We start from the raw sequence: 21,850 nt of genomic DNA, 5'->3' as shown, positions 1-21,850 counted from the left end.
GTTTATGAGAGTTCAGAGCCCAACGACAGGTGGAGGGTGCCATGTTGGGTTAGATGAACTACTGATTGGACAGTATATATGGCAGCTTGTTAGGTAGTTATCTCCAAACTAGTTGTGAAACCTGCTTCCCAGTGAAATATAAGTCCAGAATTCTTGAATAGTTTCCTCTGGATATGTGCAATGCATTTCCTTGGAATTTTCTCTAGAATTCTCCTGCTATGTGCTTGGTGAGCTGTAAACATAAAGTGAAGCACAACATTTTTGTTACTTTTGGATCCCAACTCAATATTTCCCGTTTTATGAAGGGTATATTTGTTAAGTTAAATAAGCCAATGGTAACTTTCAATTTTGAAGGCACAAATGCACTGAATGCTGTTTGCTTATATAAAATTAATGCTACATGTATTTTTGATGAGATTTTTTAAAAATAGTTTCACATAAAGGATACACTTGGAACCTTGTATCAGGCTTACATTAGAATGTAGGGCTATTCAGTTAGATTACAGAGGATTTAGTCCCTTAGCTGCTTTTATATTCCTCATCTGTTGAATAAAACTCAAAAAAGGTAAAGATGCTGCTCTTCATGTCTGCGATGTCTAGTTTAATATCAAACCTCCTAAATTTTATCAGTACTGGATACTTCAGGGATAATATCCAGGAAGCCATAGGATACTTACAGAGTTACATAACTCTTGCAGGCACTTTGCAAGTTATAGAAATTAAATACCCAGAAACCAGAGTGCATAGATGGACCTAGATACTGTTTAGGATAAGAAGAATACAGATAAGTATTCCAATTCCTTACAATCATTGTGATCTCATTTCAGAGTAACTTTATAACTGTTACTCAACTTTATAACTGAAGCAGTGGACATGGTTAACTTCAAGCCATTCTGTCCAGCTGTGGCTGGACAATGTATGTCTTGGGGATGGGGACGGGATGACATACACACATACAAGCTCTCCGTTTGAACTTTCCATGTGTCTTAAAGGTAAAGGTAAAGGGATCCCTGACCATTAGGTCCAGTCACAGATGACTCTGGGGTTGCAATGCTCATCTCACTTTATTGGCCGAGGGAGCCGGCGTACAGCTTCCGGGTCATGTGGCCAGCATGACTAAGCTGCTTCTGGCGAAACCAGAGCAGCACACGGAAACGCCGTTTACCTTCCCGCTGGAGCGGTATCTATTTATCTACTTGCACTTTGATGTGCTTTGGAACTGCTAGGTTGACAGGAGCAGGGACCGAGCAACGGGAGCTCACCCCGTTGTGATTCGAACCGCCGACCTTCTGATCGGCAAGCCCTAGGCTCTATGATTTAACCCACAGCGCCACCCGTGTCCCTTCTCCATGTGTCTTACCCATCCTTTAATTGATACACTGTTCAGCTGACATCCAGTTACTCCTTTTTATCCATGTTTGTGGATCTAGACAAACCTGCTGACGTCTTATAAGTAAGAAGAAAATTAGATTTTCTACTTCAAAATGTGCATGGAAGTATTTATTGGGCAATTTTTACCTTTCTAAAATATGTTGGGCAGGGATCTACGTTTTTTTATTGTTATTGCTAGCCAAACAAAAATTTATGGCCACCAGTTTGTTTCCAGTTGGCTAGAGGCAAGCACTTTTGCCAACAGCCAAGAATTCCCACTAAACCTATTGCAGGAGAAGGTAGATAAGAAACATTCCAGATTCAGTTTGACCCACCCCCACTTCTGTTACCTGAGGTAAAGATAGGTGGTGAAAATTGCAGGCTTTAGGCAGTGCACGGTGCTGGGGCCCTGAGCTCTAACACTGAGCAGCGGTTGAAAAGGTATCCTTTCCCCAGTTCTCTCAAATGCAGAAATGACTGGGCAAGGAGAGTGAAAGTTTCGCCAATTGTTGGGTAATGGGGCTCAGAGCTTTCCTCTGAACCTTTGACCTGGGGAGAGGGTGGAAATTAATCCAGGATGAGCCTGAGTCACTTCTCTTCTTCAAAGTAGGAAGAAGGTCTGTTGCTCATTACTCTCACCAGTGGGCAGTTGCACACTTGTCATGGAGAGCATGGCAAGTGTTTGGAGACATGTAAATGGAGGTTTGGAAGGGTGGCACCAGAACTGGGGGAGCTCAGCTGATGTGTTACAGGTTGCTCTTCTGGCCTAGAGCTGTTTGTCTCCCAATTCCTCTTCACGAGAGCTGGTGCAGTGTACCTCCTTGCTTGCATATATTTCCTCAGGGTCATTCTTGCTGCCTTGTTCCTGTGGCTAGACTCCAGTTTCCCACCTTTGAAAGTAGAAATGTGTTCTTGGCCTTTGAATGGCTAAGGTTGGATTCATGTGTTAGTAACATGTCAGAGTTCATGGTCTTCATTATTTTTTTCCTGAGGCAGTCATTCTGGCTCTCACCCCCCCCTCCAAATGTAGACAAGTGAACATAAGAACTGGATCAGATCAAAGGCTCATCTACTCCATCATTGTGTTTCCCCATTGGCCAAACAGATGCCTTTGGAAAGTCCACCAGCAAGACATGAGGGCAAGAGTACTTGCCCACTTACGTTCCCTTATAGCATTAGTCATCATGACTAGTATCCATTCCTAGCCTTATGCTTCATGAATTTGTCCAAATGCCTTTTAAAGCTGTCCCATGTTTGTGGCCATTACTGCATCTTGTGGGAGTAAATTCCAGTGTTTAACTGTACATTGTGTGAATAAGTGTTTCCTTTGGGCTGTCCTGAAGCATGTAGTTTCATTGAAGCACGTAGTTTCATTAAGTTACTGTGAATTGTGTGTTATGAGAGAGGGGGATGGGGAGAACCTCCCCTGAAACACTTTCTCCAAACCATTTCTAGCATGTCTCCTGCCTCTTTTTCAAACTAAAAAGCACCAAATGCTATAACCTTTCGGCATAGGGGAACTGCTCAGACCCTAGATAATTTTGGTTTCCCTTTTCTGAATCTTTCCTAGCTTTACAATAGAGGTGTATTGATGAGGGGATACAGTGGTACCTCGGGTTGTGGACATGATCCTTTCCGGGGTGCCGTTTGCACCCTGAAAAGTCCGCAACCTGAGCGGCGATATCACGCATGCGCAGAAGCGCGATCTGCGCAGAATGCTTCTGTGCATGCGCAGACTGCGCAGAGTGTTTCTGCACGCGCTCAGCGAAATCCGGAAGTAAACACTTGCGGGTTTGCTGCATTCATAATCCACGCCGTTCGCAACCTGCAGCGAACGCAACATGAGGTACAACTGTATTTTTAAATTTCTGGTACGGTAACTTATAGAGCAGTGGTGGCCAAGGAGATGCCTTGTGGATGGATGTTTCTGGACTACAACTCACATCATTCCTGGCCATTGGCCGTGCTGGCTGTATCTGATGGGAGTTGCATTTGGATGTGAGTAAGAAACTTGGAGTAAAACCTGCAAATAATCCCTTACTGGTTTATTATGGCATAAACTGACTTAGACAAGAATATACTTCAGCAAATATATATATTGCTTTGAGCATCCTGCCAAGCACATATCAACACAGGAGACAAATAACTATTTTAAAGGTTGTGTGTGTGTGTGTGTGTGTGTATGAAGTAATCATTTCTCAAATAGTCTGTTTTCAGTGTTCCCCAGAGAGAAGATGCAGTGAGAGTTTCTTATTTGCAATTGAATAGTGACTAGTCTTTATCTGATAAATATGCATGCAGTGCTTGTGGGCTTAACCTTAGGGAACAAAACTGGATCTGGCCAGCTCCGATAATAAAGGTTGTTAAATAGCTGCATATGGAAGCAAGGTAGTAAAACAATAACATATTTGAATAATAACATTCTAACTGTTGTAAAATTAAGTATGCTATTAACCATCTCCTGTCACTACGTGCCACAGACCATAGAGTTATGTATGTCAGCTACTGCCTAGGAAACATTGTCTGAAAATCTTCTTATCTTTATCTTCATGTTGACATTCCATATATCAGTAGCATTTCTCCTTCTGGAAAAGAACACTGTGCAAAAGAAGCCTGTGCGAATTCAGGGACTCTACAATTCTTCTCACTTTCTCTCTTGCTTTAAAAAACGGAAAAGCTACTATCTTCTCAGTGACCTGATTGTAATTAGTACTCTGGGGCTTATGTGGCTGGCACATTGTTGCTATAATCGGCTAAGCAATCCTTCCCTTTCTGTACAAAATAACCACGACAGTGTTGCCAAATTCAACTTTTTCACACCAGTACTGCTCTGGAATCAATACACCTTTCTGATTTACTTATTGTGTTCAGAGTAGAATGCCTTATACAGTGGTACCTCAGGTTAAGAACTTAATTCGTTCTGGAGGTCCACGCTTATCTGAAGAAGTGTGCATGCACACGAAAGCTCATACCAAGAACAAACTTAGTTGGTCTCTAAGGTGCTACTGGAAGGAATTTTTTTATTTTTATTTTGTTTCGACTGCGGCAGACCAACACGGCTACTTACCTGTAACTCGCTCTTAACCTGAAACTGTTCTTAAACCGAGGTACCACTTTAGCTAAGGGGGCTTCCTGTTGCTGCTGCACCACCACCACATGATTTCTGTTCTCATCCTGAAGCAAAGTTCTTAACCCGACGTACTATTTCTGGGTTAGCGGAGTCTGTAACCTGAAGCATCTATAACCTGAAGCGTCTATAACCCGAGGTACCACTGTATTAGTTCCTGATGGCGGTTATAATGGACCTGGACCTGTGAAAGACGCAGGTTCAAATACTTGATAAGCGATGAAGTTGTTAAGTGTCTCTGAGCATGCTAGCTTCTTTTAAATCTCACTTTTCACTTATGTAAAATGGAATCTCATATACAGCTATTTCAGGGATAAGAGAGAACTATTGTAATCTACTTTTAAAAAGTGCTATAGAAATCATCCTGACAAGATGATCCCACATAAGAGATGACCTGACAGTCTTTTGAGATGTCTGTGAGTGTAGGGTTTTATTACATTACATGCTTGCATATCTGAAAACCCAAGAAAAAGTGTTTTCATACATAATCTGAGCAGCATCTAAAGCTTTCTTTCTCTGTTGGCCTTTTCATTTCTGGAATAAATGAATTGATTTCTACATACAAACCACCTTTAAGTATGGAATGCTTGTGGAATTACTTTATAATGGAAATATTTCAGTCAAATCTGAATAGATTTAGGAGGGATTTAATGAGTAACCTTAAAGAGGGGTTTACTTTTCCAATAAACTGCTTTCGGAAACCAGGGTGAGCTCTTTTTGACTACTTGGAGAGGTGGAGCTCCCTTGAGGGAATTTTTTATGTGATGCCAGGCGGGTTTGCAGTGATGATACGAGCTACCGGTAACTAAAACATAAATAATTTGCAGTCGTTCTAATGTTTTATCTTCATAGCTCAAGAGTAAATTGGAAAACATGATGGCAAAAGCTGTTTCAGAGAATGTAGCAGTAAAAATTAACCAAATTTAAACAATACTGGTTAAAATATGTATTTTTTTAAATGAACAATCATTTAGTTCTCAGACTTGAAGGTAATACATTCTTTCAAAATAAGGATATTGTAGACTAAGTGCATCCTTCTTCCCACTGTTATTTTGGCATCTGCCGCTTCCATTAAAGTAAGTAAATGCTGAAATGTGGTTCTGATGCCCTAATTTACACAATCATTATCCTGGAGTGACAGCCCCATAATTCACTCCTGATTTGTTTATGTGTTCAAGGGGTCGATCAACAGTTGGATATCAGAAAAGTTGAGCAGTGCCATAACCATCTCCCTAGCACCATTAATGAGTTTTCACTGGTATGAAATCTTTGCTGGGGGCTGCGCTTTCCTGCCACCCATCTCTGGTTTTCTGGTGCTATCCAGATATTTTGGTCTACAGCTTTCATCAGCTCTGGCCAGGATTTCTTATGCATATTTAAAAGATTTGCATATTTTCATGTTCAGGGGCTGGACATGCTTCACCATGTTAGGCTGTATACAAGGGGCCAATGAGAAACTGCATGGGTGCCGTTCTGCCTGACCTGCTGTCAGTTTTTGAGCAAGCAAACATTTCATAATTGAACATTATTTGGAATACCTATCAATATTAACTATTAACTGCCAAGTTCTAGGTAGTCCTAATGCGGAACAAGAGCCACTCATTGGCTTGGAATTATAATAGTAGTGGATGTCTTATACGTATAGATGCTGAGCATTTAAATCAGGGGTCAGCAAACTTTTTCAGCAGGAGGCCGGTCCATTGTCCCCCAGACCTTGTGGGGGGGGCCGGACTATATTTTGAAGGGGAAAAAAATGAACGAATTCCTATGCCTCACAAATAACCCAGAGATGCATTTTAAATAAAATGACACATTCTACTCATGTAAAAACACCAGGCAGGCCCCACAAATAACCCAGAGGTGCATTTTAAATAAAAGGACACATTCTACTCATGTAAAAACACGCTGATTCCCGGACCGTCCGTGGGCCAGATTTAGAAGGCGATTGGGCCGCATCCGGCCCCCGGGCCTTAGTTTGGGGACCCCTGATTTAAATGGACAGGTTCCCTCTTCTTTTGGGAGAACCCCCAAGGTTTAGGAAGAGCTTGCTTTTAAATGAATTGAGCTCTAGTTCCTCAGAATAAATGGGAAAACTTACTGGATTTGCATGCACATTTGAAAGAGGCAATGCACAGAGTAGAGGTGCAGGATTACGGAATATAAATCACTGGAAACAGGAATGGGCCTGCACACATGCACATACCTTGGGCAAGTGAAAAAGACGGCCATGCAAGTTTAAACACTGAGGCTGAAAAGTAAGTCTATAACAAGCTGTTCAGCATCTAAGCAAGATAAGCTAGGAAAGTAATATTCTGTGTTTTAATACAGCGGAAGCTCAGCAGGGGAAGCTTGGGAGAATAAAGGCTGTCATTAACTTCTTTTTTGCCATGAACCAATACATTTGTTGTTGGAAGATTAGTACAGTACAAACTTCCTGTAAACTAATACTGAGGATCACAGCCCCCCAGTAAAGCAGAAAAAGGATTAAGTGCATCAAGCAATTGTAGAAATTTGGGAAATGGGAAGGCCCCCCAAAAGTGGCTATTATGGAGGAGACTGACCAACTAATATGTTAAAAAAGCAAGCAGAAAGCTTTGTGAGGCCAGCTAGATTCCTAGCAAAATGAGAGAGGAACAGATGGAAGAAAAATAGTGTGGCGTGGAAGGCCTACAGCTTTATAACAGTCTTAAGATAGATAGCAAGAGATATTTTGCAAGTGGAATAAGATTAGCCTAATTACGGTAAGTGGCAGACAAAAATAGAGAGAGAATGTTTTAAAATAATGTTAGGTTTAAAAGCATTATTTGAAATCATGACTGTTCATTTTAACTTGTGATAAATGTAAGAAAGTGATGTAACAAAACTGTAGAATTACAATATAGCAAAAATTGCTCAGTTTTTATATTCAGTTGTGTGGGTTTCCCCCACTCTGTTCATGCAAATCAGTTTCTGTTCTAATGTTTAGACAACTAATGTCTTTAAAAAGCAAAAGTGCACTTTTTCATGTAATCTTTTCTAATGAACAGAATCCCTGAAGCTAGCTGGATGGGATGTGCTGCTTGTATTGGTGGGATTAATGTGACCAGAATAAGCGGTTTTCACAGAGTTACATTTGCCTCCGTCTGCTCATCTAATTTCTTCCATTTGTCGAAGTCTTGTTGTTATAGTGGGAAACAATCTATCTTTATCTCTTAGTATTGTGCCTACTTGCATCTAGTCTGTGTGCCTCATTTGTCTTCAGCTTTATAGAATCATTTGGTTGAAAGGGACTTTTTCAAAGGCCATTAAATTTGTTCATCTCTGGAAGGCAGGGCAATCTATGAACGATTCCCTGCCTATCAATGCACATAGTTTGGACATCAACTTCGGGTCCTAAGCAAAGAGTGCTTGTGGGCAAACCCCTGTGCCAACATGGTTGCAGAGTAGTTGGCAACTGGATGAAAGCAAGTGAGTTGCTTCCAGGCACAATATGGACAGGATTTCATGAGTACAAGATTGATAGGAATACAGTGGGACCTCTGGATGCGAATGAGATCCGTTCCGGAGCCCTGTTTGCATCATGAGCAGTCCACAACCCGCACCGCTGCTTCTGCGCATGCGTAGAAGAGCCGGATCGCATCCTGCACATGCGTGTGATGTCATTTGACGCGTCTGCGCATGTGCGAACTGCCGAACACGAAAGTAACCCATTCCGGTACTTCCGGGTTCGGTGCCTTCGTATCCCGTGCCGTTTGCAACCCGCAGCAAACGCAACACGAGGTACGACTGTACAGAGGAATGATAGTCAGGACTGTAAAATATCAGCACACTTGCCACCCCAAAACATTTTTTCCTTCAGTTTGTTGCTTGCACCCACCATGAAGTCCAATCACCAGTGCTCTTGGGTTAATACAAAAGGCAACCCAGTTTTCACTTAAAAGGTGTTAAGCTATGGAATATTTCAAGAATTACATCTACAGAGGTAGCAGCAAAAAATATATAAGTTTTTCTTTACCTTGAGCTGTTTTTATTGCTGTGCAACCACTAAACTTCAGTGGCAGTGATAGGGAACCTTTTGCTTTCTCAGTAGTTTCTGGATTATAGTTCCATTTAGTATGCTGGCTAGGGCATGAATGTCGTCTAGGTGAATAATGTGTGAGGAGGACTATTGAAATTGTTGCTTCCCAGATGTTATTTTCCAGTATTGATAGCACAAGTCCACTTGTTTAGATGTTGAAGCAGAAAAGGAGACAAATAGAATGGCTTGGGGTTTACATACTTCAGGGGAAAATTTCTCTCTTACACTCTCTTATTACCTTTAAGTGGTCTCAAAGGGTGTGGTGCACCACACTGGTACGGCAGGAGGGATGGCAAGTCTGGTGGGGGTAAGATTCAAGGACAATCAAAGAAGCATTTAAACATTTCGGTGCAGTATAGTATAATATAAAGATAATGTTTATTTGCAGAATATGGATAGATATCTGAAGAAGTGTGCATGCACACGAAAGCTCATACCAAGAACAAACTTAGTTGGTCTCTAAGGTGCTACTGGAAGGAATTTTTTATTTTGTTTTGTTTTTCCAAAATGAGAGCAAGAGAATGAAGTGATATTGAGGACAATCCTAGTTGTGATCGAGAATTGCAGTTCTTCTACCGGTACAGTTCTCCATGTCGTAACATTCACAGGGATTTTCAGCTCTGACAAATATGAAAGATCAGAAAAGAGAGTCTTCTTTGTGTTGATGAGGAGATGAATGTTTGTTTGTCTCAAATTAGACCTAATATAAATGATAATACCTAGCAAAAGCAAGCTCACACCTCTCACAAGTTTTCCACACCTATCACCCATTCCCACCACCCTTCTACCCCTCCCCACTCCCTCACTATACTTAAGGGTCTGGTGACTTCCGTTTCAGTGTATCTGAAGTAGTGTGCGTGCACACGAAAGTTCATACCAAGAACAAACTTAGTTGGTGTCTAAGGTGCTACTGGAAAGAATTTTTTATTTTATTTTGTTTTGACCTCTCACAGTTTGTATACATAAGGTACATATGTAAGAGGCTCATTTATAATTGTATTTGAGGAATTGTTAATGTTCTTACGCAGCTGCATTGTTTTATACTTTCTGGATGTCTGTATTATAAAGTAGCTATGTTCTGTGTTATAAATCAAGCACTGCTGGGAGGAGTTCCTTTTTGTTTTCCAATGTATTTCTTATCAATAAAAAATTCAGTGTGGCACAAGGAAATTTTTATTCTCAAAGTGTAGCCCAATTACCAGGTAGTCTGGTTGGAAGGTGTTGGAAAATTGCAATAGTAGGTTTTAAATAGCATGTTTTACTTTTCTCATCTTGGTTATGTTGTATGTGAAAACTGTTGTGCACCCTGAGCCATAGGCAGGGTGGTATGAGCTAGAAATACAAAATAAATTTTCCTTAACTGTAGCAAAACTAGTATGGATTGTGCTTGCCCAGCAAACAGTTGGTTTAATCCTGGTCTGTTGGGCAAGTGCAAACCATAGTTGGCTGGTTTTGATGAAATGGTACTCAGTGATACTGAATGACTTTCATTCATTCAGCCTTTACTGTATATACTTCCCCTCATCAAGTCTGGATTTCATTGTTGTTCAGGATATAAAGTTAAGGCAAAAAAACAAAACAGTGACAGAACAATAGATGCAATATTTTTGTTGCGGTTTAACAAAACATAATTTGAGGAAAGGTATATGCCTAGGTCTTGCTTGATTTGGATATTGTGGTGCAGAATGAGTAAATATATGGCCAGCGATCAGTACCTAGCAATTACTGTAATGCAAGCGATTGCTGAACAGCCCTCCTTAGATCTCATTTCCCCTTCAAACATGCAGAATATTCATCTTTTTAGCACGTCACTATGCTTATATTTATCTCAGGTATGGAAAAGATAGCTGTTTGAAGCCTGTTTTGTGTGTGAGCATACATAGTCTGAATACTGAACTGTAGTGTCTTAGATACTTGCCAGTATTTATTAACATTATTTATCTCCTTTATTAATTCTATTTGTTTGGTGCAAGTGCAAGATATGATGAAGTCCTAACATTTGACTTGAAACGTATCATTTTAAGAAGCATTCCTGCTGGGTGTTTTCTTTCTCTTTCTCTTTCTTTTCTCTATTATATTACATTGTGTGAGTATATGAAAAAGCGTGCTAACGACCAGTGAGGCTCTCCCAATTTTATTCAAGAATTGGATAATGGCAGGCAACCTTGAACATCCCTTTACTGATTGGAGGCAACTGGGGTCTCTGCCTGAAATCAGTGCATTGGTAATTCAAGGTGGTTACTGTAAGGGTGGACTTTTCAGAACAAGTACAGGATTTGAATGATTTCCAAAGGGGTAGCTGGGTTAGTCTGTTGCAACAAAAGCCCCATGCACCTTTAACACCAACACATGTCTTTTGTCATAAGCCAGAGGTTTTCAACCTTTTTGAGTCCACGGCTCACTTGACCAACTACATTCTTTCTGCAGCACTCCTGTGGGGCTCACGAGCCCAGTTTTATTACCACTTGCCTGCAGAACTGTCAGCCTCTCACCCTTTTTCAAACACCCACTCTTGTGGAGTGTTCTCTCAGCCTCCTTTCTTCTCCCCTCTCCTTGGGAGTCCTCTTAGCAGCCATTGCCACAGCTCCTGGTCTCTGAACCATCAAAGAGGGTGCCTCCTCCCTGGCCAACCCCCGAGGCACCATTCGCCTGGGTCAGGGAGCTTGTAGCCAGGGCTGCTGCAACAAACAGCAGTGCAAGCCTTTGGGAGGCAGAGACACAAGAGGGCATCAGGAGGGAGGGAAGGAAAGAGGGACAGAGGGCAGTGTTGCCTGTGGCACCCCTGGCCATCATTCAAGGCACCCCAGGGTGACACGGCAAACTGGTTGAAAACCACTGGCATAAGCTTTCAGGTATTCCCTCACCATTGTCTGCCTCTACTTGTTTGGTGAATAATTTATTATTGGTGAACCCTAGAGTGCAATGTTTTGAACACTGAGGAAAGAAGAGAGCACATGTCCTATATAACATTATTAAAAAATGGTCTGAATGCATTTGTAAAGGGGAGCATTTGAAAAGGATTGGGTTGAGCGGGGGAGGGGGGGAAAGACTATTAAATAATGAGATTCCAGAGATCCCGACACTAGAGTTAAGTCCTGACCTGAAAAATCCAGTGGGATCTCTTCTTCCCTATATATAGCTCCATAAAACCTGCTAGTCAGGCCAAGTCATCTCTGTAAACACAGTTGTTAGATGGTTTATTTTGAGCTTTTAAACTCTAAATAACAGAGCATGGAAATGCCTTTTTTATTTTAAGGACAGCCTTTTAGCTTGTATTATGTGTGTGTTTGAAAGCTCTGGAGTACATTCAGTAACATTAGCTGATTAATCTTTTTTGCACTTTGTTAGCTGGGGCTTTCAGGACTTCATTGTGGTTTAGAAACACAGGTTTCTGCTTCCTAGTGTAGTGCCATTACTTGGTTTTTTCAGTTTTAGGGAGCCATAGTGCATACAATAGTGCTCCTTTGGATTTTCCAGTGTCCTCTTAAAATTCTCAGTGGGTTTTTTGGTATCTATTTGCATTTATATGGGTTTTTGGGAGGCTTTCAATCATAGTTGGCATTACTCATGTGTTGATGATGGACCATCATTTAAACTCATTCTTAGGTTGTTATTTGTATGAAATATTTTATTATGAGGCTATTACAGGGCACTTTCTGAGAGAGTCAAGACTGAACATCTTTGTCTTTTAGGGAAGGATTCTGAAATCTTTGTTTTTGTCTTGTAGTAGTAGTATTGTAGAAATGCATTTCTTTAGAAGTGTGAATTGATCATTCGTTTCTGAGTCACACCTCCTTCCATACCAGTGATTTTTTTTTTAGTATTTTAAAAAACCAAGGAATGTTCAAGTAAAATCTGTTGAGATTCAAGGAGAACTAGGTTGCTGTTGTCTGCCCCCAAATTTCATGTTTTGTGACAGATTGTGTGAGAGGGGACACCACTGTGATAGGAAATCCAGACTGCCTTAATTGATTGCTAACAATGAATTAAAGGCATAGAAGCCTTCTCTGAGTTAGGAATTAGCATGCCTGTAAATACCGGTAACTTATGTAGACTGTGGTCTTCTAATGTCTGTTACAGCTAGCTCATTTCAGAATCATTCACTCTTATCTTAGAGGTTCTTTTCAGAAACTATTAGTCATAGTTTCCCCTTTGTTGTCTCCTAACTCACTACTTGGAAATGACCCCATAGACCTGTGGGGACTGCGTTCATTAATGACAATCCTTTAGTCATACATTTCTGATCAGAGGGGAAAGGCCAATGTGCATTGTCCTCTTAGTTGGAAACACTGTGTGGGATGCTTGGTGAAGCTAGATCTTTGCGAAATAATATAGCATGATGGTAAAGGTAAAGGTAAATTGTAGAGGGACCCCTGACCGTTAGGTCCAGTTGCGGATGACTCTGGGGTTGCGGCGCTCATCTCGCTTTATTGGCCGAAGGAGCCGGCGTACAGCTTCCAAGTCATGTGGCCAGCAAGACTAAGCTGCTTCTGGCGAACCAGAGCAATGCACGGAAACGCTGTTTACGTTCCCACTGGAGCGGTACCTATTTATCTACTTGCACTTTGACGTGCTTTCGAACTGCTAGGTTGGCAGGAGCAGGGACCGAACAACGGGAGCTTTCCCCATCGCAGGGATTGTGATTGTGATTGTATTATCACAGAATTGGAGAGTTGGAAGAGATTTTGAGGGTCCTCTTGCCCAACCCCTGCAATGCAGGAATCTCAGCTAAGTCATTGATGGCAGTTTGCCATCGAACTTCTGCTTTAAAACCTCCAATGAAGGAGAATTCACCACCTTCCAAGTGAGTCCGTTCCACTGCTGAACAGCTCTCACTGTCAGAAAGTTCTTCTTGATCTTGAGTTGGAATCCCCCTTCTTGTAACTTGAATCCATTGGTTTAGGTCCTACCCTCTGGAGCAGTAGAAAACAAGCTTCCTCCATTTGCCATGTGAGCCCTCCTTTCCCCATGTGAGCCGTTTAGATATTTGAAGATGGCTATCATCTCTCTTTTTCAGGCTAAACACATCCAACTCTTTCAACCATTCCTTATAAGGCTTGGTTTCCAGACCCTTGGTTTCCCTCCTCTGCACACGTTCCAGCTTGTCAATATCCTTCTTAAATTGTGGTGCCCAGAACTGGACATAGTACTCCAGGTGTGGTTTAACCAAAGCAGAATAGAGCAGAACTATTACTTCCCTTAACCAGGACACTATACAGTGGTACCTATGGTTACGTGCTTAATTCCTTCCAGAGGTCTGTTCTTAACCTGAAACTGTTCTTAACCTGAAGCACCACTTTAGCTAATGGAACCTCCCGCTGCTACTGCGCCGCCAGAGCACGATTTCTGTTCCTATCCTGAAGCAAAGTTCTTAACCTGAAGCGTAATATCTGGGTTAGCCGAGTATGTAACCTGAAGTGTATGTAACTCGAGGTACCACTGTACTTCTGTTGTTGACGCCTAGAATAGCATTAGCGTTTTTTGCTGGTGCATCACGCCATTATCTCATGTTAAGCTTGTGGTCCTCCAAGACCCCTACATCCTTTTTACATGTACTACAGTCAAACCAAATGTTCCCCCATCTTATATTTGTGCAGCTGGTGCTTTCTGCCAAAGTGCAGATACCAACATTGGTCCCTATTGAATTTCATAGTGTTATTTTGGGGCCAGTTCTTTAATCTGCTAAGGTCATCTTGGATCCCAATTCTGTCTTCTGCCTATCTCTTGAAAACAGCTTGCTTTTGAAAATATTGAATAGATTAACTGGAAGGTTTTTCTGTTTGTTATTTGTAAGACATGGTACATTAAAAGCATTTAACTACTGTACTGACCCTTTGTGTTTACTGTTCAAATAAAGGTATCTCTGAAGAATTCAGTATTTTTAAAAAGTGACTGGGGGGGGGGAGAGGACATGTTGCATTTTTTGTACCATGTTCATCTCCTTGGACTATATTTAAAGTGTGTGGTATATGGTTCTAATGTCAGTTTCTCCATAACAGTGTGTGTGTTCTTAATGTGTCTTGTCTTGCCCGTGTAAGTAAATACACGAATGTGAAATATCTACAAATTGCGTGATTCTCACCCACTGCATATGTCACAGCCAAAACCTGTTTGCTGTAATTCCTATTTGTACTTCCTGGCTTACTGCAAAAATAGTTTGCATTGATATCTGAATCAGAAAAGCAACTGGTTATTGGAAATTATGAAATGAAGGAAAGGGCTCTAGCATAGTGGTAAAGCATCTGCCGTACATTGCCTACAGAAGCACCCAGGTTCAGTTTCTGCTTTCTCTAGGTATGGCTGGTTACTACCACTGCCTGAAACTTTTGGAGAGCTGCTTTCCTATCAAAGTTGACCATACTGAGCTAGATGGACCAGTGGTCTGATTCGGTATAAGGCAGATGCCTATGTTTCTAAGTGTTTGTAATCAGATTGGGAGAAAGGAGTATGTGAAGTTGATGCATAGCTCCAATGGACCAAATCATAGGCTGGCCGCAACCAAACCACTAAAAACTGAAATTTTATTTCTTAATTAAAGTATGCAAGCTGAGCAGCTGAATGGAGATTTAGAACTCAGAATCTGGATGCAGGTTTAAGTGCTAGGAAACACCACTTTGGCCAATGGTAATGCTTCAAACTTGGCATAGTGTATTTTTCTGCTGCATACTGATGTTGCATGCATGCGTGATTATCAGTGAAGATCTAAGATTATAAATAGGTTAAATTGAAGTACAAGCCTCTATTTTAAGTGTCTGGTGTGTGTTTGGATTTAAAAAGGCCTTTTTACCAAGTTACATCAGCAGTCTGTTTGCTGTTTTTCAGAGAATGTCTTCAAATACGTGTATGAAAAAGTAGTGTTACTTTAATCCCCCAGTTTTTGTTTTCTGTAGCTATAGTTTGATTTTTCTTCCAATTCTCAAAGGTTTAAAATCTTCTTTTCAAATATTAATTATAAGCTGTTAAGATTTCAGCTTGTTTTTTTAAACTTGAAAATGTAGTGAAGTTCTTTAACAAAGGGGATCAACAATAACAGTCTCCACTTACTGGTATAAGGTTTCTAAGGGCTATGACCTTTTTTCTTTTGCATGCAGAGAAGCACTTCTTAAAATGAGCATGCATATTTATTCCTGCAGTTCCTAAAGCCACTTGGAAATAGATGTGACAAATAGGCACCGGTGGTAATAATTTGTATCCTTATTTATTAAGCTATCGCTTTTGTCAGTTTGCATGCTGTCTAATTGATGGCCACTTTCTGCCTCTGCAAGGGCCTTGATAACGCACAAATGATATTTTTTGTCATCCTGACATGGCAAGGCAAGAAAATTGGTTGGATATAGATAGCCAGTGTAAGTAGGGGAACAAAAAATTCAGTAACTAGTATTGTATGTGCTGTCCATTTAAAGCACTACTCTCAAGGATCCTGGAAATTGTAGTTTAGCCCCACAGAGCTAAAATTCCTCCCACTAACAAATTACAGTTCCCAGGATTCTTTTGTTGGGAAAATGTGCTTTAAATGTATATTGTGTTTTCAGCCTCTGAGGCAGGAAACACCCATTTCCTGTGTTGCAAGATCCTACAGATGGGAATGTCCACCAAAAATATTGTGTCACATCATTACTTGATGGGAATTTTGACTTGTTTGGATGCTAGAACCTGTGTGCCTGCAGTTTCACTATCCTATCCCCATAAATCAGTACAATATTTTTGTAAAGTTTTATGTTTCTCATGGTGTGTTCCTTTGTAATGACTACATTGTTGTTGTTCAGTCGTTCAGTCATGTCCGACTCTTCGTGACCCCATGGACCAGAGCATGGTCCACTGCCTCCCGCAGTTTGGCCAAACTCATGCCAGTCGCTTCGAGAACACTGTCCAACCAAATGACTACATAGCAGACTGTAAAATATTAGTTCAAATAAAAATGAAATTGAATGAAAGTCTCAAGTGCATCACATTAGGGCACACAAACTGGCCTTTGTTTATTACCGTACTTTTCAAAAGTTGCCCGTACTGAATCCCCAAATTATATATTTAAAACTTTTATGGATTTAGACAAGCCATTTGATTTTAGACAATGCTGTGCATGAACACACATCTCTTATTATCAAACTATTATTCGCCTCTCTGGATAACAGCCGCTGCTGATAGGCTGAACAAAGGGTGATGCTTATAATGGTGCTTTGTCCATCAGAACAGAAATAGGCTATCACAACATGAGATGTATAGAAGGCGGTATGAAGATGTATATCAAGAGAAAACCTGAATCAGTTTTAAATGGATGGCTTATAAGAAATGGTAAAGAAACTGTTAAAAAATCAGAAGTTCTTAATCCTTTAACAGAGGAGGCAGATTAGAAGCAAATATCACCTGAAGGTAGAAATTGGTGACAACTCTTTGGGGAGCAGCTAGAATAGCTCTGTAGATGATATGAGATGATGGGGAAACTAGGTTAACCTCAGTAAAAAAAGAATTGTCCATGCTTGGCCTGTGAGATTCCTCTGTAGTTGGAGGTATGCTGATTGATTGTCAATTTGAGGAGTTAAGTGTTAGCTATCTGTGAAATCATTAGTACATATTTATACATGAATCTAGTCAGCGGGTGGCACTGTGGTCTAAACCACTGAGCTGCTTGGGCTTGCTGATTGGAAGGTCAGAGGTTTGAATCCATGTGATGGGGTGAGCTCCTGTTGCTTTGTCCCAGTTTTCTGCCAACCTAGCAGTTCAAAAGCACACCAGTGCAAGTAGATAATTAGGTTCCGTTGCGGCCAGAGGCGGTTTAGTCATACTGGCCACATGACCCAGAAAGCTGTCTGCAGATAAATGCTGGCTCCCTCGCCTCGGCCTGAAGCAAGATGAGCGCCGCACCCCGTAGTCGCCTTTGACCAGGGGTCCTTTACCTTTAAAGTGTTTGGCCAGCGATGTCAACATTATTTATATGTTCATTTCTCAAAAGTCTTCCTGAGTCCTAAAACTGAGTTCTTAGAATGTATGTTTAGTAAATAATGTACAGGTAGCAGATAATCCACCCTCCAGGTAACGCATAGCCAAGGTGATATGTGTGCCAATGAGACAGCCTACTTTAGCAATAAGAACAGCAAAAATACTGAAATGAATGTGCCTGAATTAATACAGTTTTAAATTAGTTTGAGGGTTGAATGGAACCAGAGCAGCGCACGGAATCACCATTTACCTTTCCGCTGGAATGGTACCTATTTATCTACTTGCCCTTTCACGTGCTTTCAAACTGCTAGGTTGGCAGGAGCAGGGACCGAGCAACGGCAGCTCACCCCATCACGGGGATTCAAACCTCTGACCTTCTGATCAGCAAGCCCTAGGCTCTGTGGTTTAGACCACAACGCCACCCGCGTCTGAAAAATAGCTTTAATATCAGTTAATTGCCCAGAAAACGGAAGGTTGATTTTTTTTTTTTTTAATGAAAGAACCAAGGGCGGGGGGAATCCTAACCCAACTTTTACATCAGATACAAGCACAAGATCGATAATCTTTGTTTTTCTGCTGGATATTTCAGTCTCAAAACTCTAACCATTTCTAAGAAATAGTATTATATTGTATTTTACTTGCCTGCTCACCTAACATGAACAGATAGATTTTTATTTGAAGTAGATTTATTTATTAGATTTTTATTTGAAAAATAAATATTTTCCACATTATCATGATCTAGTAAGGGGAGTTTGAAGGTAGGCTATCAGAGGAATCTCCCCTGAACTTTGATATTTTTGCTGTGCTAGCATACTGTGTTGCATTACCCTGGCTAGTATCAACAGCATGAGACCGTCCCAGTTTTAAGGTTTAGATCAGACACCTGAGATGGTACTGTAAATCACTTGGAGGTTTTGGTGATTAAGCAGTATATAAATTCTGTTAAGTAAGAATACTGATTTCAGTACTGGGAGGAAGTGGTACATAATGGCATGGGTTGGGTGTAGTTGTTAATGCCCTGGGCAAGCAGGTGAGTGACAAGTTGTTTTCCTGGTACAGTATGTTTCCTTAGTGATTTCTTATATGACTTCTAGTAAAATTATATATACCAGGATACTTGGTGACTGCATTCTGCAGGAGATACTGTCCTTGAAGTTGCTAAAATACCTATGAGGCTTCACCACACTTTAAGAAGGATATTGACAAGCTGGAACATGTGCAGAGAAGAACGACCAAGATCTGGAAACCAAGCATTTATGAGGAACGGTTGAGGGAGCTGGGAAAAGAGGAGACTGAGTGTAGATATGATAGCCATCTTCAGATATCTAGAGGGCTGGCTCATGGAAGATGGAGCAAACTTGTTTTCTGCTGCTTCAGAGGGTAGGACCCAAACCAGTGGATTCAAATTACAAGAAAGGAGATTCCAACTAAACACCAGGAAGAATTTTCTGACAGCAAGAACTATTCAACAGTGGACCAGACTCCCTTGGAATGTGGTGGACCCTCCTTCCTTGGAGGTTTTTAAGCAGAAGTTGGATGGTCCTCTGTCATGGATACCTTCATTGAGATTCCTGCTTTGCAGGGGGTTGGAATAGGCGAACCTTGGGATCCCTTGCAGCTCTACAATTCTATTAAGTTTTTTGGATTAGCATCTCTTTTGACATGACAGGCACTCACTATTTGTAGCTTCCAGAAACAATTAATATGTTTTTTGTTTTGAGAGGCTTTCCCAACTGGCTGGGGAGCAAATTGTTTTTATTTTGTATTATATGTCTCTGCCTTGAGTGTTTATATTTGTATTTTTTTTTAAAAAAAGTCTTTGGTTAGTTTTTTAATTGTTTTAAAGCCTATTTCCAGGTATTTTATTTCATTATTGCCTTGAAATTTATATGAAAAGTGATCAATGAGTTAATAAAACCACAATAAAACTAGGGATATGGTATTTGTAACCCCCTCCCCCATCCTTTCCTGCTTGTGTTACCTGAAAATATGGCACAATAAATATTGGCAATATTTAATTTCACAACTGTGAAGATAGGGCAAATTGCTTCCTCATACTGCATACACCTCATGTTGTAGCACACTGTTACTTCAATCTTGGGTCCCCAGGTGTGGCCTACAACTTGTATAATCCCCAGCCTGCTTAGACAATGGTCAGGGAAGATGGACATTGCAGTCCAACAATATTTGGGGACCCACGGTTGAAGAACACTTCGGTAATGTGCATGTGTAGTGTCCTGTTTGCTTCTATTTGGAGCAGCTAGACTTCATTTGTGGTAGAAGAAACATGGTATGCTTGTGTTCACTCTTTCGTAAAGGTAAAGGTACCCCTGACCATTAGGTCCAGTCGTGGATGACTCTGGGGTTGTGCACTCATCTCGCTCTATAGGCTGAGGGAGCCAGCGTTTGTCTGCAGACAGCTTCCGGGTCAAGTGGCCAGCATGACTAAGCCGCTTTTGGCAAACCAGAGTAGTGCACGGAAACATGGTTTCCCTTCCCACCGGAGCGGTACCTATTTATCTACTTGCACTTTGACGTGCTTTTGAACTGCTAGGTTGGCAGGAGTTGGGACAGAGCAATGGGAGCTCACCCCGTCGCGGGGATTTGAACCGCCGACCTTCTGATCAGCAAGCCCTAGGCTTTGTGGTTTAGACCACAGCACCATCCGCGTCCCTTCACTCTTAGAAGTAGTTATTTCCCAAATGTGTTGTAGCATGCTTGTATACCTTATTGCAGGAAAAAGACAGGATGAGCTATATGCAAATCACAGGACTGCTTAGTTTGTTATGACCCAAAAGTAGACCATTCAAAGTTTCTGCAGTGCTCTCCCTTACCTCCTGTCCTGGTGGCTTAGCAAGAAAATTTTGCCTTAACAATTCATTGCATTTTAGCAAGCACTTTCACCAAATGTGACTCATGGAAAGGGTGCAGGCAGAAGAAGGCAAAGGTTGTATTTATTCGGATGAGCATATCCTGTCTTAATTATGCTTGAAGTGGCACCACTGAGAACATTTAGAGTTGCTATGAATTAGGCCTTAGTAATGATCATTGCCTTCCACTTCTGAAGTCACTTTGGGGTTTACAGCTGCTGTTCTAACATTTCCTGGAAGGCTGTAAAATGTGATACTAGTGTAATATAGCCCTGCATGGGCTATTAATCTAGTGTATTACATTGGATGTAGCTTTTAGGCAAAGAGTTCTACAAGCATACTTAGACCTTCACTGCTGTAAAGGTGACTGTGGAAAGACTACTTTAGAAATATGCTGATGCTAGAAAGTTAGAGCTAGTTTTTCAAACAGGATTTTGACTAAGGGAGCAGGAAATAATGCAAATAAGTGATGAAAAGCTGTTCAATTTTGCATACCTAGTTTCATGTTTGAACAGCAGTGTCTACAGGAACTTAGTGCTCTAAAGTTCTACAAACTAGATTGCATTTGATTATTTACCCCTGCTCTAACAAATGGCCTTAAAAGTCCAAAAACTGATTATGATGTGCCAATTTTCCGTTGCAGGGGTGGAACACAAAGAAGAATAAACTTCCTACTAGAAAGGGGCAAAGCTGCTTTACTATTTTGTGCTGTTTATTCCTGTGCTCTGTAGCTCCCATTTCTCAAACGGTTGGGTGCTCAAAGAAGACTTACATAGAATCATAGAATGGTGAAATTGGAAGGGATCTCAAAGATCATCTCATCCAACTCCCTGCAATGCTGGAATCCTGCCCACAGCTATCCCTGGGTGGGCTCGAACCACCAGCCTTCTGGTTAACAGCCAGACACACTTTGTGGGGCCAGTTTCATTTTGGAGGCAATAGGAAGATGGGTTTTTTTTTAATGCTACTGTGATCTATAAATAGAAGTGATCTAAAATATTTACTGTACAGGGTGATAAATGCTTTTTAATGGGAATTTCCCCCTCTGTACATTTGAATAGATTATTTTTAATGGTTTCTGTCTTTTGGAGGTGCTTTTCCTTGGGAAAATGAACACCAATTATTCCAAGGTATTGACTAACTGTAGAATTTGTTTACGTATCACTTATAAAGTCTGAAATGTTACCTTTTTCCTTCCTCCCATTTCAGAATATGACAGATACCTAGCATCTAGCAAAACCATGGCAGCAGCTTACCTAGACCCAAACTTGAATCACACACCAAGCTCAAGCACAAAGACGCACCTCAGTTCTGGGATGGAGCGTTCTCCTGGGACGATGGAACGAGTCCTAAAGGTTTTCCATTATTTTGAAAGTAACAGTGAGCCAACAACATGGGCCAGTATTATACGTCACGGGGATGCTACAGATGTTTGGGTAAGCTGATTTAACATTTTGAAGTTCTTTAGAGATGGTTTTTTTTGAAGGT

The 21,850-nt window shown here is 41.0% G+C and overlaps 1 protein-coding gene across 16 annotated transcripts in view; it reads left to right on the top strand.

The window, feature by feature from the left end:
- PTK2 (protein tyrosine kinase 2) overlaps positions 1-21,850 on the top strand; it is a 175,594-nt gene that overhangs the window by 46,399 nt on the left and 107,345 nt on the right. For all 16 annotated transcript variants that reach the window (XM_033155919.1, XM_033155920.1, XM_033155909.1 and 13 more), the window contains one exon: positions 21,572-21,798. In XM_033155919.1, coding sequence (XP_033011810.1) covers positions 21,604-21,798 — 195 coding nt within the window. In that variant the 5' untranslated portion in view covers positions 21,572-21,603. The remainder of the gene's footprint in view (positions 1-21,571; positions 21,799-21,850) is intronic.

Source organism: Lacerta agilis, chromosome 7 (assembly GCF_009819535.1).
Source record: "Lacerta agilis isolate rLacAgi1 chromosome 7, rLacAgi1.pri, whole genome shotgun sequence".
Classification (NCBI taxonomy): domain Eukaryota; kingdom Metazoa; phylum Chordata; class Lepidosauria; order Squamata; family Lacertidae; genus Lacerta; species Lacerta agilis.
This window is presented reverse-complemented; position numbering and strand designations above follow the sequence as displayed.